Raw genomic sequence first — 27,199 nt, 5'->3', positions numbered from 1 at the left:
AGCGAGAACTGGCAGTGCAGCATTAAGGGAAATTCATCTTTGCTTTTAGCTGAAAAGAAAAATCCCATAAAGGCACAGACATCTCAGGGTGCTGCCAGGTAGGAAGGATCATAACAATGGTGAGAGAAGACTAAAGCTACCTGGGAACTGTCTGTCCAGTTTGAGAATGTTCTCTCTTCTGTGCTCAATTTCTGGCTCATTTTCCCACTATTTCTGTAAGGGAGAGCAGGGAAGAAGTTATAAGAAAGATAGGTAGCTCCATCATATTTAGTCTCAAAGGAGAAAGTCAATGAAGCTTATTCGTAGGGCGCAGGTGGGGACTTAACAGAGATTTTAACAGATCTGAATAGAGTTTCAGCTCACGTGGATGTGATGACAGACCCTGTGAGGCAGACTGGTTGTTGTCTGTAAATGAGCTTTAATTCCTTAGCGCCCATAGCGGCTTTCACCCCACAGCGCCTGCTCAGTGACTCATTTCTCAGGACTGGCCTGGGGGCTAAGGGGGAAGGCGGTGCCCTCAGTGCACTAGAGGACGCCAGGAGCTCACTGGAGGAACCAGGAAGCCATGGCTGCTGTCCCTGGAGAGTCCACTCACCAGGAGAGAGTCGCTCTACCTGCAGCTTCCTTAGTTCCCACTCCTCACCTGTCGTCACCTCCCCCTCCTGATTCCAGGGCTCCGTGCCCTGCTGATATCGCTGTGGATGTGGCTGTCAGTGACCGAGTCCTCGGGCAGTCCTGGGGGATGGAGGGAGAGGCTGAGTCCTCGATTCCAGTGAAGGACAGGAGCCTTGGGGATGCTGCTGGAAAGCCGTGTGCTGCAGGGCCAGAGCCACCTCCACGGGACAGAGATTAAAATTGGAGCTTAACTCTCCTCTCTTTGTCATTTCTGTGTTTTTTCTGCCCCAGGACTCTCAGTGCTGCTGTTGTTGCCATTGGGAGCTGTAGCCCTGAGTCCTGGAGGTGAGTCTGCTCGGCCAGCCCCATTTTGACATAAGCTGGGGCGTCCATGCTGGGGTCTGGGTTCTGTCACCAACAAGATAGGGAAAGGAGCCTTATTCTGCAAGCGAGGCTCAGAGTTGGCCCTCTGGGGACAGGAGAATCTGCTTCTTACCCCCTAAATGTCCAGATTTTTCTGAGCTCTTCCTCCTTGATGGGGGTCATCCCTCTCTGCCCTCCTGTCCTCTACTCTTGTACCCTCCTGCTGACAGCTGACTTCCTCCATTCCATGGACTTTCTGACCATGGTCCTTGTCCCATAGCCCTTCCAGGCTGTGCTCCCGGTGCCCTCGGAACTCCACATGTATCAATGCCACCGCCTGTCGCTGTCATCTGGGATTCAGCTCCTGGTCTGGGGAGATCATCACCAACCCCACGGACAGTTGTGATGGTACAGTAGGGTCTTGGGGTGGTAGGGTCACGTGGGGACAGTGGGGGAGACTGTGGGGCATCCAGAGTCCTCAGCCCTGAGAGCAGCGCAGAAGCACTTTGTCAGGGATGAGAGAGGAGACAGGCAGGGGAAGTGTGAGGGACGTGGGCACCTGCTTTCACAGTCAGTAGGGAGAGTGTCGCGAGCTCACACAGGGCAGCTGGGCTCCAAGGGCTCCGAGTGCTGCTCTGCCCCTGACTGGCTCTCCGACATTCGGGAAATTAGTCTGCTCTCAGTTTGCCTGTCTGTGAGTTGGGGATAACCACTGCACCTGCCCCAGGTGGATGGTGTGAGATTTAACATTTCTCTGTGGGAAGAACAGGGAAAGACTAGTACACAGCGAATTGTCCACAAATGGCAGCTATCATCATTGCTACTGATGTTATTATTGTCATTATTCTAATAACACAAAGAAACGGGAGAAATAATGGAAGCAGCAGGAGGAAAGACACAGCCCGGGCCGGGGAGCTCAGGCCCTGCTACCAGCCAGAGCTCGCCAGGAACCCAGCTCACAACCACGGTCTCTCACCTCCTGCTCACAGCAGCCCCGTGAGGCAGGCAGAGCTCGGCTTGTGGTTTAAATGATCAAATTTGGTGGAAAGAGATCGAGTGACTTTCCCACATCCTACAACTAATCATGTGGTCGAATCGAATTCCAGGTGTAAAACGAAGCAATTTTCCTTCTTCAACAATACAGGGTCATAAAAGGACATTGTTGTATTTAAAAATAGTTCAGATGGTAAATTTTATCTTGTGCATTTTACCACGAGTTTTAAAAATGGGAAAAGAAGAAAATTATACTGTTTTTACACTAGGAAATACTCCTCATTGACTCAAAATGGTCTTGGATGCGTATTTATTGATAATGAAGGGAAAAACACTCCTTATAGATTTGAAAAAATGAGAGAAAATTCCCTTAAAAGTTTCAGTAGTCTGTGGAGTGGATTATGTATAATTTTCTTGTTTTCCTAGTATTCATGTGTTATTTAATATTTGGGGGAAAGTCAATTTTGTCAGGTGGACAAAGCCGACGGTCTTGTGACAATGGCCCAGCCATCTACGACCCTGGTGGTGTTCCTAAAGGCTCCTCTGTGTGTGCGTGTGTGTCTCACGGAGATTTCTAGACAGGTGACCATGGACAGGAGACCCTGCTGCTTATGCAGCTGGATCCCAGCTCCTCTCTGGGAGGGCGCCTGTCAGGTGGAGAGGTCCCATCCTCGTGTCTCCCCGCCATCCCTTGCACCTCATTCTCAACGGTCCCACACTTGGCTTCACTCTCTCCAGTCAACTTTGGGAACAATGTCCAGCCATTGCCGCCATCATAGAACAGAGGAGGGAAGCCCTATTGCCAGGTGGGGGCTGAACACGAATCCCTCAGGCATGCATCCCTCCTGCGTCTTGTCCTGTCCTGGTGCTGACACCCACAGCCTGGGTCTGGGCCTTAGAAGGGAAGTATGCAGGTGCAGAGAAGAGAGCTCCGATCTGAGGGAGACCAGCCGTCTGCCTCACTCAACATGACGCTGTGAGTCCTCTCAGGTGTTGAAGTCTCTGGTCCCCTCCTTGGATGCACATGGGCTGCATTCCTGCCCTGCATGTTGATTCGTTTTTGCGTCTGCGGTTCTTACTAAGCTGATGCTGTTTTCAGTTACGCTGTGCAGCCCCTGCTCTGTGGGTCCTGAGCTGCTCAAAGGGGATGTGGCTCATGGGCATCTTTCCTCTCATGATGAGAGAACAAGGAGAGAGAAGATGCCAGAAGACACCCTGATGACTCAGCCGTGAGAAGCTTGTGCTGCTTCCTCATTTCACATCCACCACAGGCTCTGATAAGGGGAGACTTCCCTCAGGGGTGGAGATGGAAAGACTCCCCTGGAGACATCCTGGGGCATCTGGGAAAGGCCTGATCTGGGGAGCTGGGGGAGTGCCTGATGGGGAGTGTGGGTGCACTTGGGCCACTGTGAGTAAAGGGCAATGGAAGCCAGCGCTGGGCAGGCTCCTGACCACCTGGCTTTATCCCCAGGTGTGAATGATGAGCGTGGCCCTGGACAGCCCCCACTATGGCTCCCTCCCCTTCCTCGGCATCGAGAGTGGCCTTCAATGCCACTGGCACCCTGACTGGAGTGCACTGCAGGGTCCCCTGTGGTGCCCAGAGCACCCAGGGGAGGGTCCAGAGCTGAGTCAGTGCCTCCGTCTACCCCTCCAGCTGTGGAGAGGGGTGCACACCTCCTTCCAGCCCCCATCATGGGACAGCAGAGTTTCTGAATCTAGGTGCCCTCAGGCCCAGCCAGAGAGTGGAGATCAGCAGACAATTAGCAGAATTTCTGGAGCAGATGGCTCCAGCCCAGCTGTGTCCCAGCGGTGCCACCCAGGAGCTGAGTTCTGTGCTGTCCCTGTGGCAGGGTGAGCCTGGGGCCAGCGTCTCTGCTCTCTAGGAACTCTCCCGTTTGAGAGGTAACCCTCTCCGCTGTTGTGTTCGAGACGTCAATGAGTGTGGACCACCCTTTGGGGTGTCGTGTGGAAATTTTGCAGATTGCCAGAATGTGCATGGGAGCTACTACTGCACATGTAGCCCAGGATATGGGCTTGTTTCTGGGGCAACAACATTCAGAAACGAGAGTGAGAACACGTGTCAAGGTAAGAACCACCCCGCGTCTGCCATCCCCTCGTCTATGAGGTTTGGGGTCTTTTGCACCACTTTCTCCAGGTAGCAGAGGGCCATCCTGGCACCAACCTAGTCACTTGCCCTCTTTGGACCTCAAGGCTCAGAAACTTCCACAGAGGGACACTTCTGGAATTTTGGAACATCGTCCTTGATGACATGGCATCTTATTTTCATGAAACAAAAGAGAGGGTTGGCATCAAGAGACCTCACGGGCTCACAGTGTCTTGGTACCAGCACAATATGCATCCTCTTCAGTCACTGCCAGAAGCCCACAGGGGCTCGGCCACACCTGGAGCCCCCTCAGATCCCCCAGGCCATGATGTACCCAGGCGCCCCGTCCAGAAACCCGAGAGAGGGGAGATTCAAGGGCAGGTTCACATTCCCCAGCTGGCTCTGTCCCTGGCCAACATCCCCACCTGGTGAAGACGCCTCCTGCCACCTGACCCGGCGGCTCGGCCTCCATCAAATTCTCTGGACAAGGCGCTGCCCGGACCCTCCCCAGTAATTTCAGCTCATGGCCTGTGGGCAACACGGATGACCGGAACCCGGGGGAAGCAGGGTCAGAGGTGGACAGCATGACATGGAAACCCCCCACACAAACCCAGAGAATCGGGTGAACAGAAGAGCTCCTGTCTGGACCAAATGGCAAGAGTGGCCGTCATCATGGACCATCACCCCAGGTTGACCCTCTCCCAAGGGGGTCAAGACTGGCCCCATGTTGACCTGGACCACTTGGGCACAGAAGATGGAGGCTGAGCTCCACTCCACGGGTCCACAGGTCTGTGTCCCTGGAGGGAGGCTGAGGGCTGAGAAGACAGAAACCTCTGCCACCCCTCTCCCATCAGCACTTGCTCCCCTTCCAGCCACCAGCCCTCACCCACTGCTGGCCTTGATCCAATGTGAATCTCGCCACTTCTGTCAGTCCAGAGGATGTCTTCATGGGAATCAGGAAAAGGCACTTTCACAGCCCCAAGCCTACCTGGCCAGACGTCTGTCAGCCCCACTGTCCACCCAGCCTGGCGCCCGCTGTCTGGGTCGCCCTGGACTGTCCAGCACCATCTTCACTCTCCCTTCTGCTGCCGAACGCCTCCTTCTGGAGGGTCCTGGCTCAGGGGTGGCTCGTGGTCCATTTCCACGGAGCTGGAGTCTCAGAGTGAGTGTGGATGGGAGAGTACAGTCCTGCCAGGCTCACGGGGATTCCAAGGAGAGCTCAGCCAGAAGCACCCACCCTGAGCAAAGGCCATCACTGGGTCCAGGATGGTGCTGCTCGGGGAATGCAGCATTTCACTGCTCTCGATCCCAGGGAAGCCCACCTGGCCATTGACCACATCCTCAGACACAGGTGGCCTTGCTGTCCCCAACCCAGCTGGGAGCTGCCCACGGAGGCTGAGGGAGTCAGAGCTGGGGACAGGGAGGACTCAGGCTGCCTCCAGCCACTTCTGGACATCAGCGCATCCAGGCCACCACATCCATCCTCAGGCCTCCACGTGAATGAAAAAGGGCGCCCACTCACCCGGGAACAGACAGTGGGGCCTTCCAGATGCTTCTCTGCCAGGAAACGTGGCTGCCTCCCAGCCTGAGGGCTGCCCATGGCTACAGGCCGCGTCATCTCTCCTTCCCCTTGCAGACGTGGACGAATGTCAGCAGAAACCCAGAATCTGTAAAGGCCGCAGTGTCTGCATCAACACCCTGGGCAGCTACACCTGCACGTGCCCGCCCGGCTTGGAGCTCAACCCAAAGGACCCGAATCTGTGCACAGGTAGAGCCCCGGGGAGACACCGAGGCTGGATGGACTGGGAAGGAGCCGAGGCGGGTCCTGCAGCCCGAGGAGGAGCCGATCCTCAGGCCCTATGAAGACACCCGCTGAGCCTGCCCAGGGCCCCGCCTCCCTGAAAGTCCCCCACAGAGCAGGGAGGTGGCCGGGCCTCTGAGCCTGGGTCCCCTATGGATCCCCCCTGCCCCTGAGAGCACCCCCAGACTTTGCCCCTTCCTCGTCTGTCACATGGGAGCAGAGGAAGCTGTCACTTCCACTTTCCAGAAAGGGAACCTGGACCAGGGCCCAGGAAGGAGCCAGCAAGAGTACTTGGTCAAAAAGTCCAGCCCCCATGACTCAGTTTCCCTCCTGGTCCCCTGCCTGTAAAGTGGGGTCTGTGGTCCCTGCAAGGCCACGTTGCAGGGAGGCCACCATAAGGTGCTTTGAGGGTGAAGGCGAAGTTCACCAGGTGGTGGCGCATGCAATAATGGTGGGGTCCTAGTGCCAGGCAGTGAGGGGTGTGCAGTGAGTGGAGGGCAGGGCCTGACCCTCTGGCTTTGTCCTCAGATGTGAACGAATGTGCCTCGGGGCACAATCCCTGCCACAGCTCCACCCACTGCCTCAGTGTCTTGGGCAGCTACAAGTGCTGCTGCCGCCCTGGCTGGAAGCCGGTTCCTGGGTCCCCCAAAGGCCCAGACAGCACCGTCTGTGCAGGTCCAGAGCTCGGCTGCTGCCCTCCTGGGGACCCCTACCCAGAACACCTGCTCACATACTCGATGGCTCCCACGCGGACCCAGCAGCATGAAGGCTGGGGGCGGCTGCTGGGCCAGGCACTAAGCCTTTAGAGACCAAATGGGAAAACATCTGGGGGTCCTGGGGAAGGAGCTGGGGTACCATGGGGAAGACTCCCGGGACCCCAGACAGCAGCTGATTACTAACTGGGGTGAAGGTTCCCATTATTTCACAACCTGCACTTCCGTCTGGCTCACCTGCTGTGTCACATTTGCACTCCCCATGACCTGGGGTCACCACTCGGGGTGTGCTGTCACCAGGTGTCATCGCCTCCAGCCTAGGGGGCAAGGGGACACAAATACGGAGAAGGGGGCGGGGCGTGGAGGGGAGAGGGGCCTCCTCCAGGCTGTGGCCTGGTCTGACCCCATCTTCCTGTCCCCAGATGTCAATGAATACAGCTCTGGGCAGAACTCATTTCACAACTCCACTGTCTGTGTCAACACCGCGGGCTCATACAGGTGCCGCTGCCGCCCAGGGTGGACACCCCTACTGGGGCTCCGGGACAACCAACGCACCACCGTGTGCGAAGGTACCTGATCTGACACGACCCCAGACTCCACCCCAACAAGCACTGACCCTGTCACCCCTAATGAACCCCTGTCTGTCCCCTGTAGAGGTGACCTTCCCCACCTGGGCTCCGTCCCTGGAATCCAGAGCCAGGTGAGTGGCTCCAGCAGGGACCGGGAGGAGGAATCCCCCCCCTCCCCCCCCCCAGTGTAGCCTGCCCTGTCTGCCCCTTTTCCCCAAGCTCCCCGCCCACCCTCGAGGTTCCCTGACCTCTACTTCTCCCCTTCCCCCAGAGTCTCTCTGGCTTCTTTGAAGGAGTCCAGGATCTGCGCAGACACTTCAAGCCAGCCTCGGCCCAGGACACCGTCTGGGTAGGGACAGGACCCAGAGGCCCAGGACTGTCCCCTGCGGTGTCTGGGGGATGCTTCCGTGTGAGTGGAGACAGCCCCAGCAGGGCCTCTGCTCAGGGAGACTCATGTCCATGTGGGCCACATACACGCCATGTCTACACCAGTTACTCAAGCGCGGACGTGCCCACACAGCCTGAAAAGCACGCGTGCACTCGAGGGGGAGAAGGGAGCAGTTAAGGATTTTCTCTCTAGAGCTGGGCCACAAGGGTTCAAATCCCCCGTCCCACCCTCTGCCCCTCCCTGCCGTGTGACTTCAGGCAAGTGACTCCGCCCGTCTCCTCACTTCATAAAGGAACTAAGAGAAGAGGCTCCAAGAACAGCAGCTGGCGCCCGGGGCGCGGTGTGGAGCACGCTTATCAGGTAGAAAAGCGGGAGCCCGTATGTCATTTTAAATTTCCTGGTAGCTATGTTAACAAAAAGTACAAGTAAACAAGGGAAATTACTGAGAAAATGGCCTTTAACCCAATAGATCCAAAATATTACCATTTTAACCCAGAATCATAAAAATGTCACTGAGATATTCCACGTTCTTTCAAACTAATTGTTTGCAATTTTGCTGCGTATTTCACATTCAAGCTTGGCTCCATTTGGAGCAGCCACATTTCCAGTGCCCGACGGCCACGTGGCTCGTGGCGACTGTTCTGGGCGGAGGGGCAGGAGGCCCGTCCTGAGGGACTTCGAGCGCCGTGGCTGTGACACACGCACAGGACACAGGCTGCCTCCTCACTGGTCTTCTGGCTCCTGCGGGGTCTTGATGATGCCCGCGTGTGTTCCCCAGGCCCCAGGTGGTCCTCCTGTGTCCCTGGTGTCGACGAAAATAATCCATAACCAATCTATAAATGAAAATTTGGGTGAGTTTATTCTGAGCTTAAATCTTAGGATTATAACCCGGGAGAGTCTTTCCACAAAGGAACGGAGCACTCCAAAGAAGTGGGGGTACATAGGGTGGTTTTATACCCTCAAAGAGTGTGTTTCACATATGATTGAAGTGTCCCTTTTACAGTAGTCACTAGGCTGCCCTGTCAGCACAGCTCTTGATGGAAATGGCAGATAGGTCTGCTGTCTTAGTGAACCCCGCAGGGTGGCAGGTGTGTTGCCTCGGGCTGGGCGGGGTCACAGATGAGCGCTGCAATCTGTTCCCAGCCTAAAGAAAGATGCTTAATCTTTAAGGAGATGCCAAAGTTGGGAGGGGGAGGGAAGTTGCACCTTTATCTCAAGGGCCTTTGCTCTTGCCATAGGGAATCTCTAAAGCAGATATACAATGCATGCTCAACGGCCTCAGTCAGGCCCTTTTGGAAAGACAAGTTCAGGCCGAATTAGGTTTACACCAAATGGCTTCCTCATATACTCCAATATATCCTATTCCTTGCCATTTTTATTTGACACTGGTGGGGGAGAGCAGGGTCATTCAGGGGGCCCCTGTGGTGCGATGACCCAGGGGCTGTCACCCACCACCCCCAGGACCTCATCCAGTCAGTGGACGAGCTGCTGAAAGCCCCCGGGGACCTGGAGACCCTGGCCCTGCCTGACCGGCACCACACGGTCACCCACCTGCTCTCGGGCCTGGAAGAAGTCCTGAGGACCCTCGCCAAGGCCGTGCCTGGAGGCTCCTTCACCTACCAGTCTCCTGCAGGCACAGGTGAGGCCTCGTCCTGCCCTGCCTGCCCCAGCCCTACACGCGTCCTGCCCCGGACCCCCAGTCACTGCCCCTCTCCCCTCAGAGCTGTCCCTGGTGATCCAGGAGCAGGGGCACGGGAACGTCACCCTGGGCCAGAGCCACGCACGGATGCTCCTGGACTGGGCCGTGGCGGCCGTGGCTGCGGGGTCGGGTAAGGCAGGGTGCGGGGGGCACCCGTGGAGAGGGAGGGGGCTGGGATGTGGCCAGGGGTGAGGGTCAGACGGGCCCCCAGGAATGGCCAGCCTGGATGAGGCATCTCAGGGAGGAGGGAGGGCAGACGGGCCGGTGTGTCTGTCCGCAGGCCCCACCGTGGCAGGCATCCTCTCCAACCCCAACATGCAGAAACTGCTGGCCAACGCCTCCCTGGAGCTGGACCCCGAGAGGCAAGCCGAGCTGGAGGAGACCCACGAAAGCCCCCTCTATGGCATCCAGTTGAGTCTCCTTTCGACCGTCAACTCGGTCTTTCTGAGCAACACGAACACGACGAAACTCGACCCCAAGGTCACCTTCGCCTTCTCCCACCCTGTGAGTCCTGGGGTGGGGAGGGGTCAGCCCCACTGCTCACCCGGTGGCCAGGGTCACAGTGGTCCCTCTGCAGCCCACCTGCGCCCACTCTGCTCCTTCCTCAAACCTCAGGGCCTTTGCACTTGCTGTGCCCTCTGCCTGGGACACCTTTCCCTCCCGTGACTCAGCCCTTTCCCTGTTTCCAGTGTGTTCAAATGTCCCCTTCTCTTTTAGGCCTCCCCGGACCTCCTGATTGAAAATTACAACCTGGAGCCACAGCTCCCCTTCCCCTCCGCTGTGTCTTTCCTTTTATGTTTTTAAATAGCGCCTGACACCTTCCAACACACTGTCTAGTTTACTTACTTATCAGGTCTATTATTTACCCTCTGTCTCCCCGAGCGTGTCAGCCCCCCAGGGCAGGGACGTGGGTCTGCCCTGGTCACTGCTGCGCCCCCACCTGGCACACGCAGCAGGTGCTCAGCAGGCAGCTGCAAATGAACAGCATCCTCAGCCTCAGCCCGCGCTCAGGACCCAAGGGAGGTTCCAGGCTAACCTCTCTGGTCAACCCCACCTGCCCACAGCCAGAGAAGCCCGGGACACGGCAGGAGCTGATCTGTGCCTTCTGGAAGGGAGCTGATGACGGGGGCGGGCACTGGGCCACCACAGGGTGCCGGACGCTGGGCAGCTGGAACGGCAACACCACCTGCCTGGGCTTCTTGCCAGGCAGCATTGCTATCCTGGTGAACCCCGAGGATGTGGAGGTGAGGACCCTGAGAGGGGCTGTGTTCAATGTCTGTCACACTACAACAAACTCCCACAGATGCAGCAGCTTAAAGACCCACAGATGTGTCACCCCCAGTCTCTGCAGGTCAGCAGTCCTGCGTGGTGCAGCTGGGCTGTCTGTCGGCATCTTACAGGTCTTACAAGCCTCTCCTCTGAGGCCTGGGGTTCTCCTCTGCTCTGCCTGTTGTTGGGGGACTTCAATTACTTGCAGTTGTAGGACTGAGGTCCCACTTTTTTGCTACCTGGCAGCGGGGGACCATGCTCAGCACCTGGGGGCCGCCTGCATCCCTTCTGATGTGGTTGTCTGCTGGGGTTTCTCACAAGGTGTCAGCGTTCCTATCTGGAGGCCAGCAGCTGATGCTCCCTCACATGAAAACTCGCTCGAACTTTGAGTGTTTTGCTCCAGGAAGACCCTGAATCTTTCAATGGCTCACCTGGTTAGACCAGGCCCACCCAGGATAAACTCCTTCTCTTCAAGTCAGTTGATGTAGGACCTGATGTGGGACCTCCATCTGCCATATGCCTTCACAGCCGCACTTGGATTGGCTTTTGACTAGTACCCTGGAAGCAGGGGTGTGTCCACCCGGGGGCAGGGATATGGTCGCCAAATTAGACCTCTGCTCACCTCAGGGGTCTCTGGTGCAGCAGTGCTCAGGGGCTGCAGAAAGGATGACTTGGAAGAGGGCAGAGGGCACCAGGGGAGCCGTTGAGAACAGGTGGGTCAGGGGCCGTGTTGGCCTCCTCCCCTGTGCAGGTGAGCTGGTTACTTCCTCTAGGTCACCAAAACCAGAGACTCACTCAGGTGACCTCTAAAGGAAAATAAGCCCCTGTGAGAGGCAGGGCTTCGTCCAGGCTCTGAATCAGTCAGTTCACAATCACATAGTGTCCTAACGTTCTGAACCTGTAGGTACTTAGTCAAACATCACAAGTTTACCTGGCTCCTCCATTCCTAATTTTTCTATGCCTAAAAATAAAAAAAAAAAAATGGTGGAAGGGCCATTACCCCAGAGCAGGAAGGAGTGACTATGGTCTCCTCTTTGCTGGGTCCCAGGAGGAGGATCCCATGCTGGATGTGATCACCCACGTGGGGCTGAGCCTCTCTCTGCTGTGCCTCCTCCTGGCGGCCCTCACCTTCCTGCTGTGCAGAGCCATCCAGAACACCAGCACCTCGCTCCACCTGCAGCTCTCACTCTGCCTCTTCCTGGCCCACCTCCTCTTCCTCACGGCCATTGACCGAACGGAGATCACGGTACTGACCCTGTCCCAGTGGACCCTCCAGCCTGCCCCAAGGGGGTGCTGAGTCCATGACGCCATGCTGCTCTGGATACGTTAATGTAATGATCTTGGGTCCCAGGGAAGGTCAGGGGGTGAGTGACCAATGTCACATTGACTGATGCAACTAGACAACAAACCCTCTCTGACCGCTCCTTCATACGCATCAGACTTCTCCCCAATGGCAAGGCACGGGAGAGGTCCTGGGGCCACACTCCACCCCCACCCTCCCTCCTGGTGCTGCGTCACTCCTCCTCCAGGTGCTGTGCGCCATCATCGCGGGCGCCTTACACTATCTCTACCTGGCCTCCTTCACCTGGATGCTGCTGGAGGGCCTGCACCTCTTCCTCACTGCGCGCAACCTGACGGTGGTCAACTACTCCAGTGTGAGCAGGTTCATGAAGAAGCTCATGTTCCCTGTGGGCTACGGGGTCCTGGCCGTGATCGTGGTCATTTCTGCAGCATCCAGGCCTCGTCTCTATGGAACATCAACCCGGTAAATGCACTTTCCCATTTGTCCTCATCTTCTCCAGCACAACCACGGCCACCATAGAACCAGCATAGTATTTTGATTATCCAAGACCATAATATGGAGAGAGACACTAAGTAATAATCCCTAGGATGTTTTCTGGAGGAAGATAGTAACAGTTAAGGAGAATGTCTTTCAATCTCTGTCCTTGAAATTACAAAGATGAAATCAAAATTAAAAAAATCTAATCTGCTTCCTTATTGAAATCCAAAGGATATTCCAATTTTTCATTTGGAAAAGTAGACCTTATTTAAATAATCAAAATAATAGATTGTATCATAGTTAAGATTTACAAGGTGCTTATTTTTGGCCAGGCACTTTTCTAACCATTTTTGTCTGTGTTATCTTAATCAGTCCTCACACCAATAGTATGAGGTAGATGTGCACTGTCACTTGCCCCATTTTGCAGATGAGTAAACTGAGGCACACATAGTTTAGGTGAATGCCCATAGGTGCACTGCTGGCACGTAGCAGAGCTGGGATTCCAATCCAGACAGCCACGCTCCAGAGCTTGCAGTCTTTTATTTTCAGCTTTTCATACTAGGTTTATTGTTTTTACATTTTTATTAAAATATATTTCACATCCCTAAAATTTACCCCTTTAAAGTGTCCAGATCAGTGGCTTTTAGACTAACCATTGAGTTGTGCAGCCTTTGCCACAATCCGATTTTAGAACACTTTCAACTCCCCAAAGGAAAGCTCGTGTACAGTACCATTCACTCCCCATTCCCGCTACCCACTCCTCCACCCCATCCTCCGACAGTCACTCATCCACTTTGTGTCTCTGTGGATCTGCCCATTGTGGATATTTCACATAACTGAAGTCATGCATGTGATCTTCTGTGACTGGATTCTTTCACTTAGCATGGTGCGTTCAAGGTTCATCCATGTTGTAGTGAGTATCATGACTTCATTCTTGTTGTTTTGGAAATATTATTCCATTATATTCATATTCTGCATTTTGTTTATCTGCCCACCAGTTTATGAGCTTTTACTTATTTCCATTTTTTTGCTGTTATGAATGATGCTGCTGTAAACATTCACGTACAAGTTTTTGTGTGGACGCATATTTTCATTTGTCTTGGGTGTATATCTATGAGTAGAATTGCTGGGCCATATGGCAAGTCTTCTTTTTTTTTTTGCTGAGGCAGATTTGCCATGAGCTAACATCTGTGCAAATCTTCCTCTATTTTGGATGTGAGTTGCCACCCTAGCATGGCCACGGGTGGTGTAGGTCCACACCTGGGGATCAAACCCGGGACGCTGAAGTGGAGTGTGCTGAAGTTAACCACTATGCCACTGGGGCTGGCCCCATGAAGTCTTTGTTTTGCCCGCTCGATTCTGTTGAGCCACTCTGAGTATTTTTTCATTTCAGTTATTGTACTTTTCCACTCTAGAATTTCCATTTTGTTTCATTCATAATTTTTATTTCTTTATTTGTATCCTTTATTTGGTGAGACAGTAGTCACACTTCCCTTTAATTTTCCAGACATCATTTATTTTAGTTCTTTTAATATATTTATAATAATGCATTTAAAGACTTTGAGTACTAAGACCAAAATCTGTGCCTCTTCAGGGGCATATTCTTTTGGCTGATTTTTTTCATGTATACGATGCATACTATTTTGTTTCCTTATATATCATACATTTTTTAAAAACTAAGTGTTTTAGATCATATATTGTAACACTCCTGTTATCAGATTCCTCAAAGGTGGTGGTTGTTTCTAGTTTGTTTTTGTTCGTTAGTGACTCTCTTGAACTAATTCACTCTCCATTGTCCTGAAACATTCCGCCTCACTCTCCATTGTCCTGAAATGTCCCGCCTCACTCTCCATTGTCCTGAAATGTCCCACCTCACTCTCCATTGTCCTGAAATGTCCCTCCTCACTCTCCATTGTCCTGAAATGTCCTTCCTCACTCTCCATTGTCCTGAAATGTCCTTCCTCTCTCTCCATTGTCCTGGAATGTCTCACCTCACTCTCCGTTGTCCTGAAACGTCCCACCTCACTCTCCATTGTCCTGAAACGTCCCGCCTCACTCTCCATTGTCCTGAAATGTCCCGCCTCACTCTCCATTGTCCTGAAATGTCCCACCTCACTCTCCATTGTCCTGAAATGTCCCTCCTCACTCTCCATTGTCCTGAAATGTCCTTCCTCACTCTCCATTGTCCTGAAATGTCCTTCCTCTCTCTCCATTGTCCTGGAATGTCTCACCTCACTCTCCGTTGTCCTGAAACGTCCCACCTCACTCTCCATTGTCCTGAAACGTCCCGCCTCACTCTCCATTGTCCTGAAATGTCCCACCTCACTCTCCATTGTCCTGAAATGTCCCACCTCACTCTCCATTGTCCTGAAATGTCCCTCCTCACTCTCCATTGTCCTGAAATGTCCTTCCTCACTCTCCATTGTCCTGAAATGTCCTTCCTCTCTCTCCATTGTCCTGGAATGTCTCACCTCACTCTCCGTTGTCCTGAAACGTCCCACCTCACTCTCCATTGTCCTGAAATGTCCCGCCTCACTCTCCATTGTCCTGAAATGTCCTTCCTCAATGATGAATGGATAAACAAAGTGTGGCATAGCCAGACAGTGGAATATTATTTAGCCATTAATAAAGAATAAAAAATATTATTCACCCATGAAAATATGCTGCAACATGAATGAGCCTTGAAAACTATGCTAAATGAAAAAAATCCAATTTTAAAAAATCACATATCTTATGATTCCACTCACGTGAAATGTCCAGAATTGGCAAACCATAGAGATAGAAAGTAGATTAACGGTGCCCTGAGGCTAGGGTGGGGGTGGGGCACCTGCCAGTCAGGATGAGGTGTGACCACTAATGTGAAGGAAGTTTCTTTTTTATTCTCTCAAAAGCATTTTGTTAATATAAAAATCACATATTTTTCTTTTAAATATATTTCTACTACCAATGGTTGCATACCATATACTTTGTTCTGCACTTTAAATTTTTTCATTTAACATCGTATCTTGAACATTCTTCAGCTATACATATAGAGATTCTTCATTTCCTTTTACAGATGATAAGATTTTATTATATAAATTTTTCATAATTTCAATAGCTAGCCTTGTATTGATGGACATTTAGTTTGTTTTCAATCCTTTAGTTTTATAAACAGGTAGCACGTGCTAGGGTGGAATTTGTAATTTTTAAAAAATTGTTTTATTTCGATCATATTGGCTTATAACTGTGTAATTTTCTTTGTACATTATTATATTTCAGTTTCAGTTTCTCACCACTCATAGTGTAGTTTTTATCTGTCACCATACATATGTGTCCCTTTACCCTTTTTGTCCTCACCCATCCTCTTATCCTCTGGTAACCACTAATCTGTTCTCTTTCTCCATGTGTTTGTTGAAAATTTCCTACAGTTACATTGTGGTGATGGTTGCACAACTCTGAATATACTCACGATCACTGAAATGCACAGTGTAAATCCGTGAATGTTACAGGTGCGAAATATGTCTCAATAAAGCCAGAAAAATGATTTTAGACTCAGTGGATGGCTTTTGCAGCAGGTGAAGGATAAATAAATTGAATAGTTCAGGAAAACCCTCTCAAACCACATTAGGTTCACGAGACTCTTGAAAACTTGAGTCCCACGAACCTAAAGAAATTTCAGGCCCCTGCCTCAACACTGTTTCTCTCAGTGACATCCACTCATTGCTCATATCTCAACTAACCTGTAAATTCCGGTGGGAATCTTCACTAACCATCCTAATCTCTCAGGCCCAGAACTAAGTGGGACAACTATGATACATTGTCATTGCCCCACATTTTTGTTTATTGTCACAGTGTGTCTAACTGTGTGCCTCTTACTGATGTGATATTTCTGGGGCTTAAAAAGATGTTTACTTTTTTTTAATTCATTATGTTTTTTAAAATTTTAATTTTTGGTTTTATTGCAGTAACGTTGGATTATAACATTATATGACTTTCAGATGTACATCATAATATATTTGAATTCTGTGTAGATTACACCATGTTCACCACCCAAAGACTAATTACAATCCATCACCACACACATGTGCCTAATTACCCCTTTCACCCTCCTCCCTTCCCCTCTGTAACTATCAATCCAACATCTGTTGCTATGTGTTTGTTTGACATTGTTTTTATCTTCTACTTATGAGTGAGACCATATAGTATTTGACTTTCTCCCTCTGATATTTCACTTAGCATAATACCCTCAAGTTCGATCAAAGTTGTCACAAATGACTGCATTTCATCATTTTTTATGGCTGAGTAGTGTTCCATTGTGTATAAATACCATATCTTCTTTATCCATTCGTCCCTTTATGGGCACCTAGGTTGCTTCCAAGTCTTGGCTATTGTGTATAATGCTGCAATGAACATAGGGGTGCATGTATCTTTATGCATTTGTGTTTTCAAGTTCTTTGGATAAATACCCAGCAGTGGGATAGCTGGATCATCTGGTAGATCTATTGTTAATTTTCTGAGCAAACTCCATACTGCTTTCTATAGTGGCTGCACCAGTTTGCACTCCCACCAGCAGTGTACGAGGGTTCCCTTCTCTCCACAGCCTCTCCAACATTTGTTGTTTCCTGTCTTGTTAATTATAGCCATTCTGACTGGAGTGAGGTGATACCTCATTGTTGTTTTGATTTGCATTTCCCTGATAGCTAATGATGTTGAGCATCTTTTCATGTGCCTGTTGGCCATCTGTATATCTTCTTTGGAGAAATCTCTGTTCAGATGTTTTGCCTGTTTTTCAATTGGGTTGTTGGTGTTTTTGTTGTTGAGATGTATGAGTTCTTTATATATTTTGGATATTAACCCTTTATCAGATATATGGTTTGCAAATATCTTCTCCCAATTGTTACTTTGTCTTTTCATTTTGTTGATGGTTTCCTTTGCTGTGCAGAAGCTTTTTAGTTTGATGTAGTCCCATTTGTTCACTTTTTCTTTTGTTTCCCTTGCCCGGTCAGACATGGAACTTGAAAATATGCTGCTAAGACCGATGTCAAAGAGTGTACTGCCTATGTCTCCTTCTAGAAGTTTCATGGTTTTGGGTATTACATTCAAGTCTTTAATCCATTTTGAGTTGATTTTTGTACACAGTGTAAGATGATGATCTACTTTCATTCTTTTGCATGTGGCTGTCCAGTTTTCCCAACACCATTTATTGAAGAGACTTTCCTTTCTCCATTGTATGCGCTTGGCTCCCTTGTTGAATATTATCTGTCCATAAATGTGTGGGTTTATTTCTGGGCTCTCGATTCTGTTCCATTGATCTGTGTGTCTATTTTTGTGCCAGTACCATGCTGTTTTGGTTACTATAGCTTTGTTGTATATTTTGAAATCAAGGAGTGTGATACCTCCAGCTCTGTTCTTTTTCCTCAGAATTCCTCTGGCAATTCAGGGTCTTTTGTTGTTCCATATACATTTTAGGATTCTTTGTTCTATTTCTGTGAAAAACGTTGTTGGAATTTTGATAGGGATTGCATTGAATCTATAGATTACTTTAGGAAGTATGGACATTTTAACTATGTTAATTCTTCCAATCCAAGAGCATGGAATATCTTTCCATTACTTTGTGTCTTCTTCAATTTCTTTCAACAATGTTTTATAGTTTTCAGTGTATACATCTTTCTCCTCTTTGGTTAAGTTTATTCCTAGGTATTTTATTCTTTTAGTTGCAATTGTAATTGGGATTGTATTCTTAATCTCTGTTTCTGCTACTTCATTGCTAATGAATAGAAGCACAACTGATTTTTGTCTGCAGATTTTGTATCCTGTGACTTGACTCTATTCGTTTATTATTTCTAAAAGTTTTTCGTGGATTCTTTAGGGTTTTCTCTCTATAAAATCATGTTATCTGCATATAGTGACAGTTTCACTTCTTTTCCAACTTGGATCCTTTTTATTTATTTTTGTTGCCTGATTGTTCTGGCTAGGACTTCCAATACTATGTTAAATAAGAGTGGTGACAGTGGGCATCCTTGTCTGGTTCCTGTTCTTGGAGGGATAGCTTTCAGTTTTTCTCTGTTGAGAATGATATGTGCTGTGGGTTTGTCATATATGGCCTTTATTATGTTGAGGTATTTTCCTTCTATACCATTTTATTTAGAGTTTTTATGATAAATGGATGCTGTATCTTGTCAAACGCTTTATCTGTATCTATTGAGATAATCATGTGATTTTTTATTCTTCATTTTGTTAACGTGGTGTATCACTTTGATTGATGTGCAGATATTGAACCATCCCTGCATCCCTGGAATAAAACCCACTCGATCATGATGTGTGATCTTTTTAATGTATTGTTGTATTCGATTTGCTAGAATTTTGTTGAGGATATTTGCATCGATTATCATCAGTGATATTGGCCTGTAATTTTCTTTTTTTGTGTTGTCCTTGTCTGGTTTCAGTGTCAGGATAATGTTGGTTTTGTAGAATGAGTTATGAAGCCTCCCCTCCTCTTCAATTTTTTGGAACAGTTTGAGAAGGACAGGTATTAAGTTATCTTTGAATGTTTGGTAGAATTCACCAGGGAAGCCATCTGGTCCTGGACTTTTATTTTTTGAGAGGTTATTGATTGCTGTTTTGATCTCCTTGCTGGTGATTGGTGTATTCAAATTCTCTACTTCTTCTTGATCCGGTTTTGGAAGGTTGGATGGTTCTAAGAATTTATCCATTTCTTCTAGATTATCCAATTTGTTGACATATAGCTTTTCATAGTATCCGCTTATAATCTTTTGTGTTTCTGAGGTATTTGTTGTAATTTCTCCTCTTTCATTTATGATTTTATTTATTTGAGCCTTCTCTCTTTTTTTCTTGGTGAGTCTAGCTAAGGGTTTTCAATTTTGTTTATCTTTTCAAAGAACCAGCTCTTGGTTTCATTAATTTTTTCTATTGTTTTTTTGTCTCTATTTTGTTTATTTCTGCTCTGATTTTTATTATATCCTTCTTTCTGCTGATTTTGGGCTTTGTTTTTTCTTCTTTTTCAAGTTCCTTTAGGTGCACTGTTAGGTTGTTTATTTGGGTTTTTCTTGTTTGTTGGGGTAGGCCTGAATTGCTATAAACTTCCCTCTTAGAACTGCTTTTGCTGTATACCATAGATTTTGGCATGTTGTATTTTCATTTTCATTTGTCTCCAGGAGTTTTTTGATTTTGCCTTGATTTCTTCATTGGCCCAATCGTTGTTCAGTAGCATTCTGTTTAATCTACACATTTTTTTTGGCTTCTCTTATTTTCTTCCTGTAGTTGATTTCTAGTTTCATATCTTGGTGGTCAGAAAAGATGCTTGGTATTATTTCAATCATCTTAAATTTATTGAGATTTGTTTTGTGGCCTAATATGTGATCAGTCCTGGAGAATGTTCCATGTGCATTTGAAAAGAATGTGTATTCTGTGGGTTTTGGATGGAATGTTCTATATCTACTAAGTCCATCTGGTCTAACGTGTCATTTAAGGCCAATCTTTCCTTATTGATCTTCTGTTTGGATGATCTATCCATTGGTGTAAGTGGAGTGTTGAAATCCCCTACTATTATTGTCTTACTGTCTATTTCTCCTTTTATGTACGTTAATAGTAGCTTCATATATTTAGGTGCTCCTATGTTGGGTGCATAGATATTCACAAGTGCTGTATCCTCTTGTTAGACTGTTCCCTTTGTAATTATGTAGTGCCCTTCTTTGTCTCTTGTTACAATTTTTGTTTTAACGTCTATTTAATCTAATCTAAGTATTGCTGCCCTAACTTTCTTTTCTTTGCCATTTGCATGGAGTATCTTTTTCCATTCTTTCACTTTCAGTTAGTGAGTGTCTTTAGATCTGAAGTGTGTCTCTTGTATGCAGCATATACGTGGATCTTTTTTTTTTTTTTTATCCAATTGGCCACCCTCTGTCTTTTGATTGGAGCATTTAGTCATTTGACATTAGAGCAGCTATTGATGAAACTGTATTTATTGCCATTTTGTTACCTCTTTTTCCTAGTTGTTTTAGTAGTTCTTCTCGTCTTCTTTCTTCTTCTCTTGCTCTCTTCCTTTGTGGTTTGATGGCTTTCTTTAGTAATATGCTTGATTTATTCCATCTTACTTATTTGTTTACTTATTATAGGTTTCTGTTTTGTGATTACCATGAGGTTTCTGTATAATAGTCTACATATATAGCAATCTATATTGAGTTGATATTCTCTTTAGCTTGACCTCTTTCTAAAAGCTTTACTCTTTTAATCCCCTCTTCACACATTTTATGTTTTTGAAATCATATCTAATCTCTTGTTTTGTGTGTGTCTATCCATTACCCTCTTATCATTGTAATAGGTAATTTTAGTACTTTTGTCTTTTCACCTATATATCATCTTAATGCTGTATTTTTGCCTTTACCAGTGATTTAATTGCCGGGTTTTTTTTTATATAATTTTCTTTTTTGTTCTCTGTAAAGATTGGCACCTGAGCTAATAACTGTTGCCAATCTTTTTCTTTTTTTCCCCCCTTCTTCCTCTCCCCCAATCCCCTCAGTACATAGTTGTATATTTCAGTTGTGGGCCCTCTTAGTTGTGGCACATGGGATGCCACCCCGACGCGACCTGATGAGCGGTGCCATGTCGGCGCCCAGGATCCAAACTGGTGAAACCCTGGGCCACCAAAGGTGGAGTGTGTGAACTTAATCACTCAGCCATGGGGCCAGCCCCCTGATAATTTTCTTATCCCTATTTGTGGTCTTCTCTTTCCCACTTAAATAAGTCCTTACAGCATTTCTTGTAGAACTGGTTTCTTGGTGATAAAACTCCTTTAATTTTCCTTGTCTGGGAAGCTCTTTATCTCTCCTTCCATTCTGAATGATAGCCTTGCTGGATAGAGTATTCTTGGCTGTAGTTTTTTTTCTTTGACCACTTTAAATAAGTCTTGCCACTGTTTTCTAGCCTATGACTTCTAGTCTTCTGGCTGAGAAGTGCACTGATAGCCTTATGGGGTTTCCTTTGTATGTCACTTGTTGCCTTTCTCTTGCCACTTTTAGGATTCTCTCTTTATCTTTAATTTTGAACATTTTAATTTTAATATGTCGGTGTAGGCCTCTTGGTGTTCATCCTGTTTGGTGATCTCTGTGCTTCCTGTGCTTGGATGTCTGTTTATTTCCTTAGGTTAGGAAAGTTTTCAGCTATTATTTTTTCAAATAGATTCTCTGCTTCTTTGTCTTTCTCTTCTCCTTCTGGGACACCAATAATACGAATGCGAGTGCACTTGATATTGTCCCAGAGGTCCCTTAGACTGTTCTCATTCTGTCTAATTCTTTTTTCTTTTATCTGTTCAGCTTGGGTGATTTCCTCTAGTCTTTCTTCCATCTTGCTGATCTGTTCTTCTGTATCATCTACTCTGCTATTGAGTCCCTCTGGTGAATTTGTCATATCCAGTATTGTATTCTTCATTTCTGATTGGTTCTTTTTTTACATTTTCCAATTCTTCGTTCACTTTCTCATTGTGTCCATCCAGTCTTCTCCCAATATCAGTGAGTATCCTTAGGAGTTTTTGTTTGAACTCTTTTGTGAGGTAAATTGCTAATTTCCATTTCATTTAGTTCTTTTTCTGGGGTTTTTGTCCTGTTCCCTTGCTTGGAATGTATTCCTTTGTCTCCTCATTATGCCTCTTTCTCTGTGCTTCTATCTATGCATTAGGTGAATCAGAGAAGTGGCCTTATGTAAGAGATGCCTTATGAGGCCCAGCAGTGTGCTTCCCTCTCATCACCAGTCCAAATGATCTAGGAGTGACCCCTGTTTTGCCTACTTGTGTGCTTCTGCTGTGGCAGGGTTGCTCTTACTGTAGGTACTCTGGGAGTCTAGTCTTTCCTTCCCTAGCCAGCTGTTTTTAAATTGGGTTTGGGGACCCCCAGCACCATTGCCTACAAGGTCTATTAGCACACTCCTTTTGCAGTTTTCCTGTTAATTGGGTAGGTACTCATGTAACTGATTGCTAGGCTCAGGGGCTTACAGTTGCTGTAGGTCTCAGACCTCCAAGGCTATTGTCAGCTCTCTTAGGATTGCAGCTGAGTGTGGCTGGTGTAGACAGGGGAGCATCCAATTGTTTCAGGCTTTGGAAGGTGGATCCAATCCTCTTTGTGGCTAATTGTGAAGCACAGGTCTTCTGTCACTGATAAGCACCACCCCCCACAGCTCTACACACATTGTCAACACAGCCCTGGTCCATGCACACTTCCTGATCACCTGGAGCATACCCAATTGCCCCACTGCAGTGGCCCCCACCTCTCCACCAACGCCCCCCACCGTTCACCTTGTCCTCACACAGGCCCTGTCCCACAGCCACAGAGGCAGACACACTCGCCTGCCTTAGAGGATCAAGGCACCCAGTCTATGCAGGTCGACAAGTAGTCTGAGGGCTTGCTGTTGGGTGAGGCTGATCTCTAGGATGGGCTTCCTGCCCTGGCTGAACTGGATTAAATCTGTGCTCTAGTGGGTATGACAGACCTCTGGGCTATCAGGCCATGGGAAGAACATCAATGACATCTGCCACCATCTGTGTCAGCATGCCTGTACAAGGTCACAACAATGGCTGCCACCGAAGTCTTAGTCTCTGGAGAGGTCTCACCTCTCACTGAGATTCACCCAGAGCCTATCAGGTGAGTCTCTCTTCACCAAAGGATGGTGCAGCTGTCTTTTTGGTGATTTTAGGTTGCTGAGATGGGTGAGTTTGTGCATGGGCCCTTTAAGAGCCAGGTATTTTTGGCTTTCATCCGATAGCTTTTCTGTGGGTATTTGCTGCTGCAATTAATAACCAGCAATGCCAGATAGTAGGACCCTTGTCTCAGTTGTGCTGAGTCTAAAGGATGCTTACAGTGGTAACGAACTCCCACTCAGGTCCCCACTCTGCCAGGGAGGGCTGTGTACCTTAGGGTGGCTCTTGCCTGGCTGGCTGTGAAGTTCTGCTGCTTGCAAAGGTAGTTTTTTTCTCTCCAGAAGGCATGTCTGCCTCTTCCGCCTCAGTTAGGACTGTCCCTTGTTGTAGGAGTTCTTTTTATCCAGTTTTGAGTTTCTCTCCAGGGTAATTTTTCCAAGAATAGTTGTAACCTGGTTGTGTTTGTGGGAAGAATCTGCCTACACCACCATCTTGACAAGATCCTTTCTTTGTTTTTAATTGAGTTCATAATAGTTTACATCATTGTGAAATTTCAGTTATTCATTATTTCTTGTCTGTCACCACATGAGTGCTCCCCTTCACCCCCTTCCCCCTCTCCCCCTGGTAACCACTGAACTGTCGTCTTTGTCCATGTGTTTGTTTATATTCCACATATGAGTGAAATCACCTGGTGTTTGTCTTTCTCTGTCAGGCTTATTTCGCTTAGCATAATTCCCTCCAGGTCCTTCCATGTTGTTGCAAATGGGATAACTTTGTCTTTTTTATGGCTGAGTAGTATTCCATTGTATATATATATACCACATCTTCTCTATCCAATCATTGGTCAGTGGGCGCTTGGGTTGCTTCCATGTCTTGGCTATTGTGAATAGTGCTGCAGTGAAGATAGAGGTGCATATGTTACTTTGGATTGTTGATTTCAAATTGTTTGGGTAGATCTCAGTGGTTGGATAGGTGGGTCATATGGCATTTCTATGTATATGAGCGTTCTCTTTTCTCCACATCCTCTCCAACATTTGTTGTTGTTTTGTCTTGATAATTATAGCCATTATGACTGGTAATTATAGCCATTGTGATATAGCATTGTAGTTTGATTTGCATTTCCCTGATGATTAGTGATGTTGAACATCTTTTCATGTGTTTATTGGCCATCTGTATATCTTCCTTTGAAAAATGTCTGTTCATATCCTCTGCCCATGTTTTGATTGGGTTGTTTTTTTGTTGTTGAGTTGTGTGAGTTCTTTATATACTTTGGATATCAACCCCTTGTCTGATAAATGACTTGCAAATATTCTCTCCCAGTTAGTGTGTTGTCTTTCCATTTTGTTGATGGTTCCTTTGCTTCGCAGAAGCTTTTTAGTCTGGTGTAGTCCCATTTGGTAACTTTTTCTTTTGTTTCCCTTATCCGACTAGACATGGTATTTGAAAAGATGTGGCTAAAACCAATGTCAAAGAGTGTACTGCCTATATTTTCTTCTAGGGTTTTTATAGTTTCACTTCTTACATTTAAAACTTTAATCCATTTAGTGTTGATTTTTTCGTATGGTGCAAGATAATGATCTACTCTCATTCTTTTGCATGTGGCTGTCTAGTTTTACCAACACCATTTATTGAAGAGACTTTCCTTTCTCCATTGTATGTTCTTAGCTCCTTTGTCAAAGATTAACTGTCACAGATGTGTGGTTTTATTTCTGGGCTTTCAATTCTGATCCATTGATCTGTTTGTCTGTTTGTCATGGTTTTGTGCTGGAACCATACTGTTTTGATTACTGTAGCTTTGGAGTATGTTTTGAAGCCAGGGATTGTGGTGCTTCCAGCTTCGCTCTTTTTTCTCAAGATTGCTTTAGCTATTCAGGGTCTTTTGTTGTTCCATATAAATTTTAGAATTCTTTCTTCTATTTGTGTGAAAAATGTTGTTGGAGCTTTGATAGGGATTACATTGAATCTGTAGATTGCTTTAGGTAGTATGGACATTTTGACTATGTCTATTCTTCAGGCTCATGAACATGGAATATTTTTACATTTCTTTATGTCTTCTTCAATTTCTTTCAATAACGTCTTATAGTTTTCAGCGTACAGGTCTTTCACCTCTTTGGTTAAGTTTATTGCTAGGTATTTAACCCTCTTTGTTGCAATTGTAAATGGGATTGTATTCTTGATTTCTTTTTCTGCTTGTTCATTGTCAGTGTATGGGAATGCAACTTATTTTCAAAAATTGATTTTGTACCCTGCAATTTTGCTGTGGTTGTTGATTATTTCTAATACTTTTCTGTTGGATTCTTTAGGGTTTTCTATATATAGAATCATATCATCTGCAAATAGTGAAAGTTTCACTTCTTCCTTTCAAATTTGGATTCTTTTTATTTCTTTTTCTTGCCTAATTGGTCTGTCCAATACCTCCAGTACTATGTTGAATAGGAGTGGTGAGAGTGGGCACCCTTGTCTTGTTCCTGTTCTCAGAGGGATGGCTTTCAGTTTTTCCCCATTAAGTAGGATGTTAGCTGTGGGTTTGTTGTATATGACCTTTATTATGTCGAGATGCTTTCCTTCTAGACCCAATTTATTGAGAGTTTTTAAAATTATAAATGCATGTTGGATCTTGTCAAATGCTTTCTCTACATCTATTGAGATGATCATGTGATTTCTATTCCTCATTTTATTAATGTGTTATAGCACATTGATTGGTTTGCAGATGTTCAACCGTCCCCGAGTCCCTGTAATGAATCCCCCTCAATGGTAGTGTACGATTCTTTTAATGTATTGCTGTATTCAGTTTGCCAATATTTTGTTGAGGATTTTCGCATCTAAGTTCATCAGTGATATTGGCCTGTAGTTTTCCATCTTCGTGTTGTCTTTGTCTGGTTTTGGTATCAGGGTAATGTTGGCCTCATAGAATGTGTTAGGAAGTGTTCCATCTTCCTCAACTTTTCGAGTTACAAAAGACAATGAGAGACAAGAGGGGCAGTATAGAATGATAAAAGGTTTATTCCACCAAGAGGACATAATACTTATTAATATATTTGCACCTAACAATAGTTTGAGAAGGGTAGGTACTAAATCTTTTAATGTTTGGTAAAATCCTCCAGAGAAGCCATCTGGTCCTGGACTTTTGTTTTTTGGGAGGTTTTTGATTCTTGTTTCCATCTCTGTACTTGTGATTGGTCTATTCAGATTCTCTATTTCTTCTTGATTCAGTTTTGGGAGGTTGTATGAGTCTAGGAATTCATCCATTTCTTCTAGGTTATTGAATTTGTGGGCATATAGTTTTTCATAGTATTCTCATAATCCTCTGTATTTCTGCAGTATTTGTTGTAATTTCTCCTGTTTCATTTCTAATTTTACTTATTTGAGACTTCTCTCTCTTTTTCTTGTTGAGTTTGGCTAAGGATTTGTCAATTTTGTTTCTCTTTTCAAAGAACTAGCTCTTAGTTTCATTAATCCTTTCTACTATTTTTTTTTAGTCTCTATTTCATTTATTTCTGCTCTGTTTTTTATTATTTCCCTCTTTCTTCTGACTTTGGGCTTTGTCTGTCCTTCTTTTTCTAGCTCTGTTAGGTACGTTTTAAGATTACTTATTTGAGATTTTTCTTGCTTGTTGAGGTGGGCCTGTATTGCTGTGAATTTCCCTTTTATGACTGCTTTTGCTACATCCCATAAGAGTTGGTATATTATATTTTCATTTTCATTTGTCTCCATGTATTTTTTAATTTCTTCTTTGATTTCTTGAATGATCCAATGGTTGTTCAATAGCATGTTGTTTAGTCTCCACATATTTCTGACTTTCCCAATTTTGTACTTATGGTTGATTTCTAGCTTCATAGCATTGTGGTCAGAAAAGATGGTTGGGATGATTTCAATCTTCTTAAATTTATTGAGGCTTGCCTTGGTTCCCAACATATGGTCTATCTTTGAGAATGATCCATTTGCACTTGAGAAGAATGTATATTCTGCTGTTTTCAGGTGGAATGTTCTATATATATCTATTAAGTCTATCTTATCAATTGTTTCATTTAAATCTACTGTTTCCTTGTTGACATTCTGTCTGGATGATCTGTCCATTGATGTATGTGGTGTTGATGTCCCCTACTATTATTGTGTTGCTGTTAATTTCTTCCTTTAGGTCTGTTAATAATTGCTTTATGTACTTTGGTACTCTTGTCTTAGGTGCAAATATATTAATAAGTATTATGTCCTCTTGGTGGAATGGACCTTTTGTCATTACATACTGCCCCATTGTCTCTCATTGTCTTTTTAACTTGA

The 27,199-nt window shown here is 46.5% G+C and overlaps 1 protein-coding gene across 1 annotated transcript in view; it reads left to right on the top strand.

Annotated features, from left to right (window-relative positions):
* Window positions 1–565: 565 nt before the first annotated feature.
* The window catches only part of LOC102149984 (adhesion G protein-coupled receptor E2), a 30,945-nt gene continuing 4,311 nt past the window's right edge, over window positions 566–27,199 (top strand). The window contains 16 exon segments of the mRNA XM_070274996.1: window positions 566–810; window positions 907–960; window positions 1,259–1,386; window positions 3,901–4,056; window positions 5,712–5,843; window positions 6,405–6,551; window positions 7,012–7,158; window positions 7,244–7,267; window positions 7,270–7,289; window positions 7,430–7,507; window positions 9,008–9,185; window positions 9,268–9,375; window positions 9,526–9,749; window positions 10,310–10,489; window positions 11,563–11,760; window positions 12,044–12,279. Of these exon segments, the coding sequence (XP_070131097.1) occupies window positions 566–810; window positions 907–960; window positions 1,259–1,386; window positions 3,901–4,056; window positions 5,712–5,843; window positions 6,405–6,551; window positions 7,012–7,158; window positions 7,244–7,267; window positions 7,270–7,289; window positions 7,430–7,507; window positions 9,008–9,185; window positions 9,268–9,375; window positions 9,526–9,749; window positions 10,310–10,489; window positions 11,563–11,760; window positions 12,044–12,279 (2,255 nt within the window).

The sequence above is a fragment of the Equus caballus genome, chromosome 7 (assembly GCF_041296265.1).
Source record: "Equus caballus isolate H_3958 breed thoroughbred chromosome 7, TB-T2T, whole genome shotgun sequence".
Lineage (NCBI taxonomy): Eukaryota > Metazoa > Chordata > Mammalia > Perissodactyla > Equidae > Equus > Equus caballus.
This window is presented reverse-complemented; position numbering and strand designations above follow the sequence as displayed.